Below are 18,908 nucleotides of genomic sequence, written 5' to 3' on the forward strand. Positions count from 1 at the left end.
AATATTTCTACTTAGTAGAAATGAATAGAGTAATATTGATGCTCAGTAGGAATAAATAGAGCAATATTGTTACTCACTAAGAATAAATAGAGTAATATTGCTGCTCAATCAGAATAAAGAGTAATATTGCTGCTCAATAGGAATAAATAGAGTAATATTGCTGCTCAATAGGAATAAATAGAGTAATATTGCTGCTCAATAGGAATAAATAGAGTAATATTGCTGCTCACTAGGAATAAATAGAGCAATATTGTTACTCACTAAGAATAAATAGAGTAATATTGCTGCTCACTAGGAATAAATAGAGCAATATTGTTACTCACTAAGAATAAATAGAGTAATATTGCTGCTCAATCGGAATAAATAGGGTAATATTGCTGCTCAGTAGGAATAAATAGAGTAATATTGCTGCTCAATCGGAATAAATAGGGTAATATTGCTGCTCAGTAGGAATAAATAGAGTAATATTGCTGCTCAGTAGGAATAAATAGAGTAATATTGCTGCTCAGTAGGAATAAATAGAGTAATATTGCTGCTCAGTAGGAATAAATAGAGTAATATTGCTGCTCAGTAGGAATAAATAGAGTAATATTGCTGCTCAGTAGGAATAAATAGAGTAATATTGCTGCTCAGTAGGAATACAGAGTAATATTGCTGCTCAGTAGGAATAAATAGAGTAATATTGCTGCTCAGTAGGAATAAAGAGTAATATTGCTGCTCAGTAGGAATAAATAGAGTAATATTGCTGCTCAGTAGGAATAAATAGAGCAATATTGCTGCTCAGTAGGAATAAATAGAGTAATATTGCTGCTCAGTAGGAATAAATAGAGCAATATTGCTGCTCAGTAGGAATAAATAGAGTAATATTGCTGCTCAGTAGGAATACAGAGAGTCCCGGGGTTCTGCTCTGAGTGGATGACTGATTGATAGTATGTTTGCGGCACAGATGTGCTGACGTGCGGCAGAACCGTAGCCACATGGGTGCTCCCAGTTCCCGGGCTGTGGGGCCCATCGAATGCCTTTCCCCGGCACGTGGTGGTGTTTTCCCTACGTTTGTGTTTCTGCTGATGAGATGCAACAAGAATTTGCTTGTGGATTGTGCTCGGTGTTTCCATTGTTGCTCCCGGCCGGGCCGCTGTACAAAGGGACAAATGGGGGCAAATAACCAGCCTCAGTAAAACTGTGTTACTCCCCTTCCTACAACTAAGCAAGCGTTCTGCCATCACTCAGTGTTACACTATGGGCTCAGCCATCATATTGGCTGCATTAGCCTTATATTATTATATATTGTAATATATTATTATAGGAATGGTCCCTATTCTCATGCTGCTGCATACACAACCCCCCCTCCATTCATTCTGAGAGCAGGGAGCTACTGTTCAACATTTATTGCCCATGTTTCAGCCATGCTTTGCCTTATCCAGTAGGCGGGAGTCTAGCCAGATTGCCCCCGGCACTGAGAAATTAATTAAATGGATGGGAGTCATGATAGAAATGCCTGAGAACGGAATAAGCCTGAACTCGATATGCGAGAAATGTAACCGCAAGAGCGCGTCACTGCCAATAGAAACCCGCTCAGCCGAGCCAGGCCCGAACCTCTTATCTTTTATTCTCTATCAGCTGCAGCTGGGTCTGTCCCTTACACATAACTCACTGTTAAAGGGGAAATAAACCTCCTATAAACTGTGTTGCAAACAGCAGCAGATGTGCCACATCTAAAACTTTAATATTTATAGTTTTTGTCATAGTAAAGCAATGGCATTTACACATAACTATAAACCCAGTGAGAATGAGGAATGAATGGGTATTGGGGAGTTGTATCAGGAGTCAGAACCAGCAGTGCAGAGAAGGGAAAGGGACAGACACAGTGACAGTTACACATAACTATAAACCCAGTGAGAATGAGGAATGAATGGATATTGGGGAGTTGTATCAGGAGTCAGAACCAGCAGTGCAGGGAAGGGAAAGGGACAGACACAGTGACAGTTACACATAACTATAAACCCAGTGAGAATGAGGAATGAATGGATATTGGGGAGTTGTATCAGGAGTCAGAACCAGCAGTGCAGGGAAGGAAAAGGGACAGGCACAGTGACAGTTACACATAACTATAAACCCAGTGAGAATGAGGAATGAATGGATATTGGGGAGTTGTATCAGGAGTCAGAACCAGCAGTGCAGGGAAGGGAAAGGGACAGACACAGTGACAGTTACACATAACTATAAACCCAGTGAGAATGAGGGATGAATGGATATTGGGGAGTTGTATCAGGAGTCAGAACCAGCAGTGCAGGGAAGGGAAAGGGACAGACACAGTGACAGTTACACATAACTATAAACCCAGTGAGAATGAGGGATGAATGGATATTGGGGAGTTGTATCAGGAGTCAGAACCAGCAGTGCAGGGAAGGGAAAGGGACAGACACAGTGACAGTTACACATAACTATAAACCCAGTGAGAATGAGGGATGAATGGATATTGGGGAGTTGTATCAGGAGTCAGAACCAGCAGTGCAGGGAAGGGAAAGGGACAGACACAGTGACAGTTACACATAACTATAAACCCAGTGAGAATGAGGAATGAATGGATATTGGGGAGTTGTATCAGGAGTCAGAACCAGCAGTGCAGGGAAGGGAAAGAGACAGACACAGTGACAGTTACACATAACTATAAACCCAGTGAGAATGAGGAATGAATGGATATTGGGGGAGTTGCTTAAAATTACACATTCTTTTATTAACCAATGTTGGGTTAACATCCCCTTTAATATCCATTCTTATTCCCCACTAGTTCCCACGCTGTTTGTTTTAATTGGAAGATAATCGTTTCCCATGCTGCCTCTCTTTGTTTTTTAGGGACATTAAACCTGATAATATCTTACTGGATATGAACGGACACATCCGATTGGCTGACTTTGGCTCCTGTTTGAAGCTGATGGAGGACGGAACGGTATGCTGCTCTGCTGTCTCTTAAGTGGAACATTTAGCTGGAGAGTTAGAGTTCAGCTATATACCCAGAGCCTCAGTTTGGGTGAAATACTTGCAATACCACCTTAAAGGTGTAGTTCCCCTTAAAACCGCCATTTTTATTATGATGTAGAAAATGGCACTTACTTGTTTAACTGTTTGTTCTACTGCTTTCTAGTTTGGAATATGAATGCGTGTCTGGTTGCTATAGTCCCAGTTACCCTAGCAACCAGGCAGCATAAAGTTATTTAGCAAAGGAAGTCTATAAAATAGAATCAGGATGTAAACTGTCAAACTGTGTTCTGGAAAGGCTGTGAATAGAAAAGAAAACCATAAAAAATAAAGAAGAGTTGCCTGGAATTGCCTATAGCAAGTTAGTAGTTAGTTGAAAGGGAAACTTCCCCTTTAATATGCCAGCAGATTCATTCATTATCAATCCCCCCCTGGGTCCATTGTAGGTCCAGTCTTCCGTAGCTGTCGGGACTCCCGACTACATCTCTCCTGAGATCCTTCAAGCCATGGAAGATGGGAAGGGAAAGTATGGGCCGGAGTGCGACTGGTGGTCCCTGGGGGTCTGTATGTACGAGATGCTCTACGGCGAGACCCCCTTCTACGCCGAGTCCTTGGTGGAGACTTATGGGAAGATCATGAACCACAAAGTGAGTATCACAAGTCGGTGACTGGATTTATGTAGCATTAATAATCCCCGTCCCGCCCCTTATAGAGAGAGATGTTCTTTTGTAAAGGTTAACTTACCCTTTAAAGGGGTTTAACTGTTAGTATGATGTAGAAGTGAATATTCTGAGATAATTTGCAATTGGTCTTTATTTTTCATTTGTAGTTTTTTAGTTATTTCATTTTCAATTCAGGAGCTCTCCTGTTTGGAGTTTCAGCAGCTATTTGGTTGCTAGGGCCCACGTTACCTTAGCAACCAGGGTATGGTTTGGATGAAAGACCAGTATTTGAATAGAAAAGAACAACAATAAAACTGTAGCCTCACAGAGCAATAGTTTTTCTTGGTGCCGGGGTCAGTGACCCCCATTTAAGAGTTGGAAGAAGAAGTCAAATAATTAATAATGAAGACCAATTAAAAAGTTGCTCACAATTGGCCGTTCTGTAACATACTAAAGGTAACCGGCCCCTTTAACCTCGTTCCCATAGGAGAGGTTCCAGTTCCCGACTCAGTTGGCCGATGTGTCGGAGAACGCCAAGGATCTCATTCGTCGGCTCATCTGTAGCCGCGAGCACCGGCTTGGCCAGAATGGCATCGAAGACTTCAAGAACCACCCGTTCTTTGTGGGCATCGACTGGGACAACATCCGCAACTGTGAGGCGCCCTACATCCCGGAGGTCAGCAGCCCCACCGACACCTCCAACTTCGATGTGGACGACGACTGCTTGAAGAACTGTGTAAGTCGCCGCAAATCCATTTTGGTGCTTTAGTATCGCCCAGCCATACACTGTGGGACTATCCGAATATACAAACCCCATGTCACACTACTGGTGGGATTACTTGCCCTTTATTAGGTTAATATAGCCCAGCCATACACTGTGGGACTATCCGAATATACAAACCCCATGTCACACTACTGGTGGGATTACTTGCCCTTTATTAGGTTAGTATAGCCCAGCCATACACTGTGGGACTATCTGAATATACAAACCCCATGTCACACTACTGGTGGGATTATTTCCCCTTTATTAGGTTAGTATAGCCCAGCCATACACTGTGGGACTATCTGAATATACAAACCCCATGTCACACTACTGGTGGGATTACTTTCCCTTTATTAGGTTAGTATAGCCCAGCCATACACCGTGGGACTATCTGAATATACAAACCCCATGTTACACTACTGGTGGGATTATTTCCCCTTTATTAGGTTAGTATAGCCCAGCCATACACTGTGGGACTATCTGAATATACAAACCCCATGTCACACTACTGGTGGGATTACTTGCCCTTTATTAGGTTAGTATAGCCCAGCCATACACTGTGGGACTATCTGAATATACAAACCCCATGTCACACTACTGGTGGGATTACTTGCCCTTTATTAGGTTAGTATAGCCCAGCCATACACTGTGGGACTATCTGAATATACAAACCCCATGTCACACTACTGGTGGGATTACTTGCCCTTTATTAGGTTAGTATAGCCCAGCCATACACTGTGGGACTATCTGAATATACAAACCCCATGTCACACTACTGGTGGGATTACTTGCCCTTTATTAGGTTAATATAGCCCAGCCATACGCTGTGGGACTATCTGAATGTACGGATCCCATATCATTCTATTGGTGGGATAACTTTCCCTTTATTAGGTTAATATAGCCCAGCCATACGTTGTGGGACTATCTGAATATACAAACCCCATGTCACACTACTGGTGGGATTACTTGCCCTTTATTAGGTTAGTATAGCCCAGCCATACACTGTGGGGCTATCTGAATATACAAACCCCATGTTACACTACTGGTGGGATTACTTGCCCTTTATTAGGTTAATATAGCCCAGCCATACACTGTGGGACTATCTGAATATACAAACCCCATGTCACACTACTGGTGGGATTACTTGCCCTTTATTAGGTTAGTATAGCCCAGCCATACACTGTGGGACTATCTGAATATACAAACCCCATGTCACACTACTGGTGGGATTACTTGCCCTTTATTAGGTTAATATAGCCCAGCCATACACTGTGGGGCACCTACACGTACAGATGCCAAGGTACATATTTTGGGGGCACTAGGTGCCAGGCCGCACTGCGCTCTAACTGTTTTATCTTGCAGTCTGTTGTGTAAAACCTTCCTCGCTCTGTTCTGCCCGACAGACCGGGGCTTCCGTTCCTTCGCACCCTTACTCCATAGATTTAGCGCCTGATCTCCAAGCAGAAGGTCTGACCGAGCCCAGTCCGAACGGGCAGCACCCCGTAGCCGTAATGACTTCATGTCCTATTCACTGAGTTGTGCCACGCATGTACCCACTAATGTATTTGCCACCCTTAATAAGATTTAGCCTTGGGCCGAACAGCGACAACAGAATTGGCTTCACTGCATCGCTCATGTTTGTTGTGGAACCGGCAAGGAGAATGGAGCAGGGTGATAGTTCTGGTTACTCGGGTACTGGGGGTTTTACCCAAGGCCTCCACAGCGCCCCCTGTGTGTGATTGCACTCAAAGGGGCACTAACGCTAAAATACAACCTGACTACTGTATGCTGATATGGCCCACCCCCTATATAGTAGGCGGGACTTACACACCAAGCCATATGGCACCCTTACAGGGGGGGGTTCACCTTTTAGTATAACGTAAAGGGTAGTATTCTGAGACAGTTTGCAATTGGTCTTCATTTTTTATTATTTTTAGTTTTTTAATTATTTCACTTTTTGTTCAGCAGCTTTGGAGTTTCAGCAGCCATCTAGTTGCTAGGGACCAAATTACCTTAGTGACCAGGATGTGGTTTGAATGAGAGAATGGTTTATGAATAGGAGAGAGTCCAGAAGCCAAAAAACTATTGCTCTTTGTGGCAAAAATGTAATTTGGCCTATGCATTGCCTATGGCTGTCTCAGCTGCTCCCCCTAGTGGCGGTGCTCCCCTCAGCAGAGGCAAGTATTATGGGAGACTCCTGCCCACATGTAGGGTTATACACATTCAGAGAAGGAAAGTTAATATAAGATTTGCCCTCCTAAGCTCTAAGGGAAAGTACATAGGGAACATTAGGTAATGCATGATAAAGATAATATATATATATATATATTGTATATATATATTATTATATTATATAAATATATACCTTATATACCTATGCAGTTCTCGAACAGTTCCATATTGGATATAGTTTCTCTTTAAGCGTAACATTAAAGGCAAAGTTGTGGCAGTTTTGCAGTACCTGGGAATATAACTAATACACTCCACATTCATTCTGTACACGCAGCATTCAGTTGTATACAGTAGCAGGTTGTACTTTAGTTTCCCTATAAAAAAAAATATGATTTGGGGCAAAAAAAGGAGAATTATTGACTGCAAAGTCTGTGTGAGACTCGGGTGGGCTAAGCAGCCTTCTGTGCATGGCCTGGAAGCAGTGGGATCATTTACTGACACTGGGGCAGTATCCCATGGGCAGCCAGTCAGGGGTTAGCTTTAATTGTTCTGTCTGCAGCGGTCTGAACAAAGCTGATCACTGATTGGTTGCTATGTGTTACTACCCATTAGCAGATTTGACAGGTGTTAGTAATTGAGGCCAAATGTTGATTAAGGAAGTGGCCTTGTATCCTCACCCCAGACATAGGCAACCAATTAGCTTGCATATGGGGCCCAAATAATACCCCTCCAGCAGAAAGAGGGCCCACATATGCACCCTTTTGCTCTATTTGCCTTTCACACCAGGCCCGGACTGGCAATCTGTGGGTACTGGGAATGCCAGGGGCTGTAAGGTGCCACAGACAGTCACTATTTATTGGGCTGGGGGGGGGGGGCTGTTTGTGCCTCTGGGTACTGGGAATGCCAGGGGGGCTGTAAGGTGCCACAGACAGTCACTATTTATTGGGCTGGGGGGCTGTTTGTGCCTCTGGGTACTGGGAATGCCAGTGGGGCTGTAAGGTGCCACAGACAGTCACTATTTATTGGGCTGGGGGGGCTGTTTGTGCCTCTGGGTACTGGGAATGCCAGGGGGGCTGTAAGGTGCCACAGACAGTCACTATTTATTGGGCTGGGGGGGGCTGTTTGTGCCTCTGGGTACTGGGAATGCCAGGGGGGCTGTAAGGTGCCACAGACAGTCACTATTTATTGGGCTGGGGGGGGAGCTGTTTGTGCCTCTGGGTACTGGGAATGCCAGGGGGGCTGTAAGGTGCCACAGACACTCACTATTTATTGGGCTGGGGGGGGCTGTTTGTGCCTCTGGGTACTGGGAATGCCAGGGGGGCTGTAAGGTGCCACAGACAGTCACTATTTATTGGGCTGGGGGGGCTGTTTGTGCCTCTGGGTACTGGGAATGCCAGGGGGGCTGTAAGGTGCCACAGACACTCACTATTTATTGGGCTGGGGGGGCTGTTTGTGCCTCTGGGTACTGGGAATGCCAGGGGGGGTGTAAGGTGCCACAGACAGTCACTATTTATTGGGCTGGGGGGGGGCTGTTTGTGCCTCTGGGTACTGGGAATGCCAGGGGGGCTGTAAGGTGCCACAGACAGTCACTATTTATTGGGCTGGGGGGGCTGTTTGTGCCTCTGGGTACTGGGAATGCCAGGGGGGCTGTAAGGTGCCACAGACAGTCACTATTTATTGGGCTGGGGGGGGCTGTTTGTGCCTCTGGGTACTGGGAATGCCAGGGGGGGCTGTAAGGTGCCACAGACAGTCACTATTTATTGGGCTGGGGGGGCTGTTTGTGCCTCTGGGTACTGGGAATGCCAGGGGGGCTGTAAGGTGCCACAGACAGTCACTATTTATTGGGCTGGGGGGGGCTGTTTGTGCCTCTGGGTACTGGGAATGCCAGGGGGGCTGTAAGGTGCCATAGACACTCACTATTTATTGGGCTGGGGGGCTGTTTGTGCCTCTGGGTACTGGGAATGCCAGGGGGGCTGTAAGGTGCCACAGACAGTCACTATTTATTGGGCTGGGGGGGGCTGTTTGTGCCTCTGGGTACTGGGAATGCCAGGGCCTATTTTGAGTCCCAGTCTGGGCCTGTTCCAAACCCAAGGCGCGGGTGGGGTCAGGATACGGGGCCACTTCCTTTGAGAGTGGTTTCCCTGGCTGTTTGGAAAAGTCCAAACATAAAGCTGCACCAGATTCTCACTGATTCTTTGCAATCAAATCGTATTTACTGGTTATTATTTAGGTTCCTGATATATTCAAATCTAAAGGTTCCCATGGATAGAATGTAAGACATATGCGGTTCTACCTGCTGCTTTTGGACCAGGCTTCAGAATCTCCTGCTCTCGTACCAATTTGGTCTCGCCTAATGATACGGCTAATCAGGCCGCCCAAAATCCAGTTCAAATTCCAGATGAGGAATTGAGAGGCAGAGATGTTCCCATTGGCTGCCTGCTCAGAACCAGCGCCCCACAGTCCAATATGTCTTGCATTCTGTTTGGGTTTTTTTGTTTAATGTGCAAGAACTAAAATTACTTGGGGCTCAGTTTTTGGATTTTGCAGTCAGAGAAACGCAATGAAGTCATCCTGATGCCATTCTGAGAGAGGCCGAGGGAATGCTGGGATATGAGATGGGCAGGAATATGTATATAACTTGTACCTACCCAGCTTATTGATCAACTGGTGCACTGTGGGTTCCCCATCCAGAACATAAGTACAATAATAATCTGTGAGATCATCACCTGATACTTTGGGGACCTATCCCCTGTCTGCCCTGTAAGTTGGCTGGGGGCCCACTGTGCGGAGGTTGGACCCCTCAGCAGTATGGGAGGGGCTTATGGGAGTGGCTTACCCACGCAGAGCACCGGACATCAGACAGGGCCACGCTGGGCGACTTTCCTGCACCTAGGACCCTCAGTGGCGCATCAGGATGACATCATTGTGTTAAAGTCTCCCCTTTGGTGATGTAATAGGCGGTGATCCTGCGCTAACTCCTTGTGTAACCCTGATACAGAGCAGCTTCTCACTTACTCTCATTGCGCTGTGTGTGCCGCACATTTACTCTCTCGGAGTCACTGCGTTTTTTCTCTGGTGAATTCACAACCGCATTTTCACTCCAATTAACATTAACGATTCTTCCAGGAGACTATGCCGCCGCCCACTCACACCGGCTTCTCTGGGCACCACCTACCGTTTGTGGGATTTACCTACACGAGCAACTGGTAAGAGCCGATTCCCTATGGCACTGTATCATCTTCCTGCTGTTATTGTATCAGAGGGGCAGGGAATCCTTTCCCCACCAGCAGCTCTGAGCTTGGGCGGCCGAGGGTACTGGGAGTTGGGCAAGAGATGTTGGTGGGATATTTCCTTTGCTTTCTGTAACCCACCATGTCGCTGTCTCAGTGTGCTTTCAGATCGTAGCTCTCTAAGAGATGCGTCTGGGACACCCAGTACCGATCTAGACGCCAACGTCCAACGATCACTAGAAGACAGCTTAGCCACGGAAGCGTATGAAAGGCGCATCCGGCGTCTGGAGCAGGAGAAGGTGGAACTGACCAGGAAGCTTCAAGGTAAAGCAACTGAGTAGCCCTATAACAGTACTGATCCAGACCTTTAACGTTGCCCCCATCTTGGATCTTGTTAGCCCATCTTTTGTGTGTCAGTGGCACTGCACATGCTCAGTGAGCTCTGGGCTGCTGCTGAGAAGCTTAGGGGGCAGGCATCAAGCAGGAAGTGAGGTTCAGACTGCACTGGTTTCTATGCTTCCAAGTAATGTGAATATGCAGCGATCACTAACCAGCCTCGTATAGTAACATTTAATCAACTAACCACGGGGTATTTTCTTTCCCAGAATCCACCCAGGCCGTTCAGGCCCTCCAGCACTCTGCAGTTGATGGCCCGGTCACTGCCAGCAAAGACTTGGAAATAAAATCCTTGAAGGAAGAGTTGGACAAGTTGAAAACTCTGGGTACAGGTAAAATAAAGTCATTTTCTTTGGGTGTTTTCCTGGCATTTTTATTCTGCATCCAATATTATATCTTAGTTGGGATCAAGTACAGGTACTGTTTTATTATTACAGAGAAAAGGGAATCATTTAACCATTAAATAAACCCAATAGGGCTGTTCTGCCCCAATAAGGGGTAATTATATCTTAGTTGGGATCAAGTACAGGTACTGTTTTATTATTACAGAGAAAAGGGAATCATTTAACCATTAAATAAACCCAATAGGGCTGTTCTGCCCCAATAAGGGGTAATTATATCTTAGTTGGGATCAAGTACAGGTACTGTTTTATTATTACAGAGAAAAGGGAATCATTTAACCATGAAATAAACCCAATAGGGCTGTTCTGCCCCAATAAGGGGTAATTATATCTTAGTTGGGATCAAGTACAGGTACTGTTTTATTATTACAGAGAAAAGGGAATCATTTAACCATTAAATAAACCCAATAGGGCTGTTCTGCCCCCAATAAGGGGTAATTATATCTTAGTTGGGATCAAGTACAGGTACTGTTTTATTATTACAGAGAAAAGGGAATCATTTAACCATTAAATAAACCCAATAGGGCTGTTCTGCCCCAATAAGGGGTAATTATATCTTAGTTGGGATCAAGTACAGGTACTGTTTTATTATTACAGAGAAAAGGGAATCATTTAACCATTAAATAAACCCAATAGGGCTGTTCTGCCCCAATAAGGGGTAATTATATCTTAGTTGGGATCAAGTACAGGTACTGTTTTATTATTACAGAGAAAAGGGAATCATTTAACCATTAAATAAACCCAATAGGGCTGTTCTGCCCCCAATAAGGGGTACTCCCCCCCCCCCCAGTCTGACCCTGCCAGTCTGTATATTTACGGCTAATGGCTGTATGGGCACTGTGCCATTCCCAGTGCCCAGTGTGGATTGGAGCTTGTAGGGGAGGAAAGTTCCCATTGGCTGGCTCCGTTGGATTTTCCCATGATGCCCACTCAGTCTGTGCAGGATGTGTGTCAGCTCTCTTGGCAGTCACTCCAATCATCCTAAAAATCTGCTCGGCCTCTGTGCGCCACACTCCAATTACCGTGCCCTACATAGCAGACACGAGAGCTTCCAGCACAGTAAATGTTTAACCCTTAGGGGGCTGACATGTCTTCTGGGCCTCCCTGCCTCCATACCTCAAAATCTACCCATGTTTACATTTACACTCCGCCATTTTGTGAATACTGTTATCAAAGGGAAACTACACCCCCAGAATGAATACGTAACCAACAGACAGTTTATATTATGTTAAGTGGCCTATTAAAGAATCTCCCCAAACTGGAATATATATATCAGTAAATATTGCCCTTTTACATCCTTTCCCTTGAGCCGCCATTTAGTGATGGGCTGTGTGCTCCCTCAGAGATCAGCTGACAGGAAGTGATGCAGCTCTAACTGTAACAGGAAGTAGTGTGGGAGCAAAAGGCAGAACTCTGCCCATTCATTGGCTGATGGGGCCTAGCATGTATGTGTGCCTTGGCTTGTTTGTGTGCACTGTGACTCCTATGATCCCAGGGGGCGGCCCTTAGTACATAAAATGGCAGTTTCCTATTTAGGATTACCCAATGGCACATACTGCTAAATAAGTATATTTATATGAAAATGGTTTATTTAGATGAAGCAGGGTTTTACATATGAGCTTTTTATGCAATATATTTTGGGGGTATAGCTTTGTATCACCCCAAAATCTTATACATTTGCCATCTAGGTGATATCTGGGAAGTGCTGAATGGAAAGTTAAAGTGATTGTAATTAAAAATCTGAGCTGTCAATCATATATTGCCTGCCCCGCCTCTATGCCGGAGGCATAGAGGCGGGGCAGGCAATATATGATTGACAGCTCAGATTTTTAATTACAAGGGATACGATCAATGCAGTCAGAAGTGCCCAAGGGGAAATGTCTCCCCCCCCCGAGACTGTTGCTAAGAAGTTTGTACCCCATTATATCCCTAAAGGCCTGTTATTGGCCCTAATGATGTGCAAGGAAAGCTACATTCAGTTACACACAGGCTAAAGTTGAATAACGAGGGGCTTATTGGCGGTAGGATCAGGTTGCAGACATCTGCTAACAATACCGATCTGTCATTATTTGGGGTATTTACCTCTATCAGCCGCCTGGAAAGTCTGTTTATTCACCTGGCCCCCAGCGCCCCCTGCATATACAGCCCCTATATCTTGTACTGGTCACAGACTGGGCTTACTGGAAGGTTGCTATGTCCTGCCTGGGGTCGGATTCCTCTCGCTTCCCAGCGTGTGTCCGTGCGTATGCGATGAGAGAATGCGGTTAATGATTCATTAGAGTCCTGGGTACGTTCCCTCACACGTGTGCCCAGTATAACCCTCTGCTGCACTCCATACACATCTGCCTCCTGTTAAAGGGGTTGCTCGCCTTTGTGTTAACGTTTAGGATAATGTAGAGAGTAATATTTGCAGTTGGTCTTCATTTTTAAAGTATTTTGCTTTCCGGTTTCATCAGCTTTCCGGTTGCTAGGGTCCAAACTACCTTAACAACCAGGGAGTGGTTTGAAGGAGAGACTGGTATATGAATAGGAGAGAGGCCTGAACAGAAAAATAAATGATAAAAAGTACAGGTATGGGACCTGTAATCCAGAATGCTTGGGACCTGGGGTTTTCCAGATAAGGGATCTTTCCGTAATTTGGATCTCCATACCTTAAGTCTGCCAAAAATAATTTAAATAGTGAATAAACCCAATAGGATTGTTTAATAATGCTTATAATGAAGTCTATGGGAGATGGCCTTTCCGTAATTCGGAACTTTCTTGATAATGGGTTTCCGGATAAAGGATCCCATACCTGTAACAATAACAATAAAACTGCAGCCTCACAGAGCAATAGGGTTTAGCTGCCGGGGTCAGTGACCCCATTCATTTGAAAGCTGCAAAGAGTCTGAAGCAAAAGGCTTCAAAAACTATAAAAAATAAATAATGAAGACCAATTGAAAAGTTGCTTAGAATTGGTAATTGTATAACATACTAAAAGTTGGTTTGATAGTGAACCATCCCTGATGATACCCCACTCGTTTCAACCACCAGTTTTAGTGAGTCATGTGACAGAAATGACATCACTAATCTCCAATTATAACTGATGACATCACTAAGCACCATTTATAAGCATATCATTTACAGTTGGGTCCCATAGGGAAATGAGCAAACTGTATTTTATATATATTATAACAGGCCCTGCCCGGTGCTGCCCTGGGGGAGGGTAAGTGATGCAGAAAGAGGGGCAGTAGGGGGGGCAGTAAGAGGGTTCAGAACCTCACTTGCTGTACAAGAAACTCTATGTAAAAAAAAAGAATGCGTTTGGCTCAGTTCCCCTTTGATTTGTGAACCTTGCCTGACACGGCGTGGCTTGCAGGTGTACGTGGCTAACGTTACGGCACCAGTGGGCTGATTTAATGGCCCCTGTGGGTGTCTGTGGGTCGGACACCTGCAGGAGAGTGCAATACGTGTGAGTGCAAGGCTTGGCTCCTGTCTGTGAGCGGTCTCTATAGAGAGGCCAGACTGCTTCTCTCTCTGTCCAACCATATGGTTCTAATAGACAGAGTCACAGACATACTTTTGTTCTCTGTAACACGGGAGAAAACTTTGAGGAATTCCGAGCTGTGCCAAGTATGCGAGGATAACAGCGAGAAAGCTCCGCTCAGCACAATGACATCCCTGCGCTTGCTCTCTGCACTCCCCAACATACTAAGCTTGTGGCTCTGGGGCGGGGAGGGGGGGAGGGGAGATATGTGTAGGGGCATTTGGGGGGGCTGCTCAGTAGCACCATTGTACTGTTACAAGCTTACAGGGGAGGGGCAGGAAGTCCTTAATTCAAGTAGTGGGTGGGACTGTAACACTCTGATGGAAGCTTACAGGGGAGGGGCAGGAAGTCTTTCATTCAAGTAGTGGGTGGGACTGTAACACTCTGATGGAAGCTTACAGGGGAGGGGCAGGAAGTCTTTCATTCAAGTAGTGGGTGGGACTGTAACACTCTGATGGAAGCTTACAGGGGAGGGGCAGGAAGTCCTTAATTCAAGTAGTGGGTGGGACTGTAACACTCTGATGGAAGCTTACAGGGGAGGGGCAAGAAGTCCTTAATTCAAGTAGTGGGTGGGACTGTAACACTCTGATGGAAGCTTACAGGGGAGGGGCAGGAAGTCCTTAATTCAAGCAGTGGGTGGGACTGTAACACTCTGATGGAAGCTTACAGGGGAGGGGCAAGAAGTCTTTCATTCAAGTAGTGGGTGGGACTGTAACACTCTGATGGAAGCTTACAGGGGAGGGGCAGGAAGTCCTTAATTCAAGTAGTGGGTGGGACTGTAACACTCTGATGGAAGCTTACAGGGAGGGGCAGGAAGTCCTTAATTCAAGTAGTGGGTGGGACTGTAACACTCTGATGGAAGCTTACAGGGGAGGGGCAGGAAGTCCTTAATTCAAGCAGTGGGTGGGACTGTAACACTCTGATGGAAGCTTACAGGGGAGGGGCAAGAAGTCTTTAATTCAAGTAATGGGTGGGACTGTAACACTCTGATGGAAGCTTACAGGGGAGGGGCAGGAAGTCCTTAATTCAAGCAGTGGGTGGGACTGTAACACTCTGATGGAAGCTTACAGGGGAGGGGCAGGAAGTCCTTAATTCAAGTAGTGGGTGGGACTGTAACACTCTGATGGAAGCTTACAGGGGAGGGGCAGGAAGTCCTTAATTCAAGCAGTGGGTGGGACTGTAACACTCTGATGGAAGCTTACAGGGGAGGGGCAAGAAGTCTTTAATTCAAGTAATGGGTGGGACTGTAACACTTTGATGGAAGCTTACAGGGGAGGGGCAAAGAATATGTAAGTCAAACAGTGGGTGGGACTAGAAGACTAGTAATGTAATACTAGTAATAGTAGTAATGGAGGCTTACAGGGGGCGGGGCAATGAGCCTGTAACTGGGTGTACTATTTCAAAGTTCATTATTCAAAAACAGTGGGAACTGTTCACTAATTATCTGTCTTCAATAAAACAAATGTGTTCTTTTATTTGGATTAAATGTTCATTTCATCAGTTGCCTCCTCCAGCCAACAGTTAGTCACATCATAGCTCTCCCAGGCACACGTATTGAGCAAATACACTGAGAGAAGCTCCCCCTTCTGCACACAGATGCCCCGGGATTGCCCCTTCTGCCCTCTGATACCCCCGTAAGGCTTAGGGACACATTGCTGGCACAGATTCACCCCTTTATGTATTTGTGCTTCAACATTGTTCCTATGGATTGTTAGAGCGCCCATTCTGCGCCGGCCTTATGTACGCACGGAAACCTGAGCCGCCGTCACTCCGGCCCTTCATTCCTTTAGTGTGAGGTTTAGTTACGGATTTCTTCTTTTGTTCTGTAGGTGCCAACCAACTCACTCAGCAGCTGGACAAGTCGGGTCTGGCGCGGCCGGACTTCGAGGAATTCTCCCGACAAATCAGAGTGTTTGAGAAACAAGTGAAAGTTCTGAAGCAGGAGAAGGAGGATCTGAACAAGGTAGCACTGTCTGTTACCCCCATGGGGCTTGTGCCCTGGGTACCCCTGGAACTATAGCAGGGTGACTGTTACCCCAATGTTTCTATATATCTGTAACCTTGTTATGGGCTAAGGGGGCCCAGCCTGAAGGCCAGTTAGGGGGGGATTTGGGGTGAGTGCTTGTGCCCTGGGTACCCCTGGAACTATAGCGGGGTGACTGTTACCCCAATGTTTCTATATATCTATAACCTTGTTATGGGCTAAGGGGGCCCAGCCTGAAGGCCAGTTAGGGGGGGATTTGGGGTGAGTGCTTATTTGTGCCCTGGGTACCCCTGGAACTATAGCAGGGTGACTGTTACCCCAATGTTTCTATATATCTGTAACCTTGTTATGGGCTAAGGGGGCCCAGCCTGAAGGCCAGTTAGGGGGGGATTTGGGGTGAGTGCTTGTGCCCTGGGTACCCTGGAACTATAGCGGGGTGACTGTTACCCCAATGTTTCTATATATCTGTAACCTTGTTATGGGCTAAGGGGGCCCAGCCTGAAGGCCAGTTAGGGGGGGATTTGGGGTGAGTGCTTATTTGTGCCCTGGGTACCCCTGGAACTATAGCAGGGTGACTGTTACCCCAATGTTTCTATATATCTATAACCTTGTTATGGGCTAAGGGGGCCCAGCCTGAAGGCCAGTTAGGGGGGGATTTGGGGTGAGTGCTTATTTGTGCCCTGGGTACCCCTGGAACTATAGCGGGGTGACTGTTACCCCAATGTTTCTATATATCTGTAACCTTGTTATGGGCTAAGGGGGCCCAGCCTGAAGGCCAGTTAGGGGGGATTTGGGGTGAGTGCTTATTTGTGCCCTGGGTACCCCTGGAACTATAGCAGGGTGACTGTTACCCCAATGTTTCTATATATCTGTAACCTTGTTATGGGCTAAGGGGGCCCAGCCTGAAGGCCAGTTAGGGGGGATTTGGGGTGAGTGGTTATTTGTGCCCTGGGTACCCCTGGAACTATAGCGGGGTGACTGTTACCCCAATGTTTCTATATATCTGTAACCTTGTTATGGGCTAAGGGGGCCCAGCCTGAAGGCCAGTTAGGGGGGGATTTGGGGTGAGTGCTTATTTGTGCCCTGGGTACCCCTGGAACTATAGCGGGGTGACTGTTACCCCAATGTTTCTATATATCTGTAACCTTGTTATGGGCTAAGGGGGCCCAGCCTGAAGGCCAGTTAGGGGGGATTTGGGGTGAGTGCTTATTTGTGCCCTGGGTACCCCTGGAACTATAGCGGGGTGACTGTTACCCCAATGTTTCTATATATCTGTAACCTTGTTATGGGCTAAGGGGGCCCAGCCTGAAGGCCAGTTAGGGGGGATTTGGGGTGAGTGGTTATTTGTGCCCTGGGTACCCCTGGAACTATAGCGGGGTGACTGTTACCCCAATGTTTCTATATATCTGTAACCTTGTTATGGGCTAAGGGGGCCCAGCCTGAAGGCCAGTTAGGGGGGGATTTGGGGTGAGTGCTTATTTGTGCCCTGGGTACCCCTGGAACTATAGCGGGGTGACTGTTACCCCAATGTTTCTATATATCTGTAACCTTGTTATGGGCTAAGGGGGCCCAGCCTGAAGGCCAGTTAGGGGGGATTTGGGGTGAGTGCTTATTTGTGCCCTGGGTACCCCTGGAACTATAGCAGGGCACAACTATAGCAATGAGAAACACTATTTAGACTCAGGTCTGGGTTGGAGCTAGAGAGGGAACCGACTCTGATGCCCAATGGCTTTTCTTGTGTTAGGACTTGGTGGAGTCCAATGAGAAGATGAAGACCCAAACAAAGGAGCTGAAGGAGGCGCAGAGCCAGAGGAAACAGGCCTTGCAGGAAATGGCAGAGCTAAATGAGCGACTGACTGAATTGCGCTCCCAGAAGCAGAAATTTGTGAGGCAGCTCCGTGACAAGGAAGAGGAAATGGAGGCCGTGGCGCAGAAGCTGGAAGGCCTGAGGCAGGATCTGCGCCGGGTGGAAAGGGCTAAAAAGGAGGTTTGTTGTGACTGCTGCTTTACTGTTCCGCTGTAAAAGTGTTTAGATTTACAGGGTAGAAATAAACAATAGGGACTCGGATGAACCCAGAGGTATATTTAAAATATAAATACATGAAACCTCTCTTGTCTTCTGCTACATTGTTTCAGTAGTCATAACCACTAGTGCCAACATTATAAACAGACAGACACTCCTATCACTGGCAATTTAGAAATAACTTTAAAAACAGTGAGAATGTGGAATGGTTATATATTGGGAAATTACTTAAATTCCATTTTTATTATACAAAAAAAACGTTTTTGGGTTGAATTCTGCATTAATAGAAAATGTTTTTTTTTCATCTGCAGCTTGAAGCCCAAATGGATTCTGCAGCCTCCGAGGCCTCCAAGGACAGGAAATTGCGGGAGAAGAGTGAGCAATACACCAAGCAGCTGGAGAGCGAATTGGAAGGACTGAAAGTGAGTGCAGGGTCTTCATTGGTTACAGGGAGAGGTTGGATTGTGGGTATTGGGGCAGTTACACACTTACCTAAACCGGGCATGGGAGGGGTGAGTAAGGTTTTTATGGGAAATGGTAAACATGGCAGCATAGATATTCCCCTGTACTAAGCACAATTCAGCAGGAACAGCCCCCTAAGTTTGCCCATAGCCTGTACAGAGAGATATCATAAAACTATGGCACATAGGGATTCCCCTGTACTAAGCACAATTCAGCAGGAACAGCCCCCTAAGTTTGCTCATAGCCAGTACAGAGAGATACCATAAAACTATGGCACATAGGGATTCCCCTGTACTAAGCACAATTCAGC

The 18,908-nt window shown here is 46.2% G+C and overlaps 1 protein-coding gene across 6 annotated transcripts in view; it reads left to right on the forward strand.

Moving 5' to 3' along the window:
• cdc42bpa (CDC42 binding protein kinase alpha) overlaps positions 1–18,908 on the forward strand; it is a 126,358-nt gene that overhangs the window by 70,144 nt on the left and 37,306 nt on the right. For 4 of the 6 annotated variants that reach the window (XM_031902580.1, XM_031902576.1, XM_031902577.1 and 1 more), the window contains exons 6-15: positions 2,857–2,950; positions 3,426–3,626; positions 4,129–4,377; positions 5,808–5,912; positions 9,703–9,782; positions 9,964–10,130; positions 10,412–10,534; positions 15,959–16,092; positions 17,858–18,100; positions 18,448–18,558. In XM_031902580.1, the coding sequence (XP_031758440.1) occupies positions 2,857–2,950; positions 3,426–3,626; positions 4,129–4,377; positions 5,808–5,912; positions 9,703–9,782; positions 9,964–10,130; positions 10,412–10,534; positions 15,959–16,092; positions 17,858–18,100; positions 18,448–18,558 (1,507 nt within the window). The remainder of the gene's footprint in view (positions 1–2,856; positions 2,951–3,425; positions 3,627–4,128; positions 4,378–5,807; positions 5,913–9,702; positions 9,783–9,963; positions 10,131–10,411; positions 10,535–15,958; positions 16,093–17,857; positions 18,101–18,447; positions 18,559–18,908) is intronic. The other 2 variants (XM_031902579.1, XM_031902581.1) reach the window with 1 other exon arrangement.

This window comes from Xenopus tropicalis, chromosome 5 (genome assembly GCF_000004195.4).
Source record: "Xenopus tropicalis strain Nigerian chromosome 5, UCB_Xtro_10.0, whole genome shotgun sequence".
Taxonomy (NCBI): Eukaryota; Metazoa; Chordata; class Amphibia; order Anura; family Pipidae; genus Xenopus; species Xenopus tropicalis.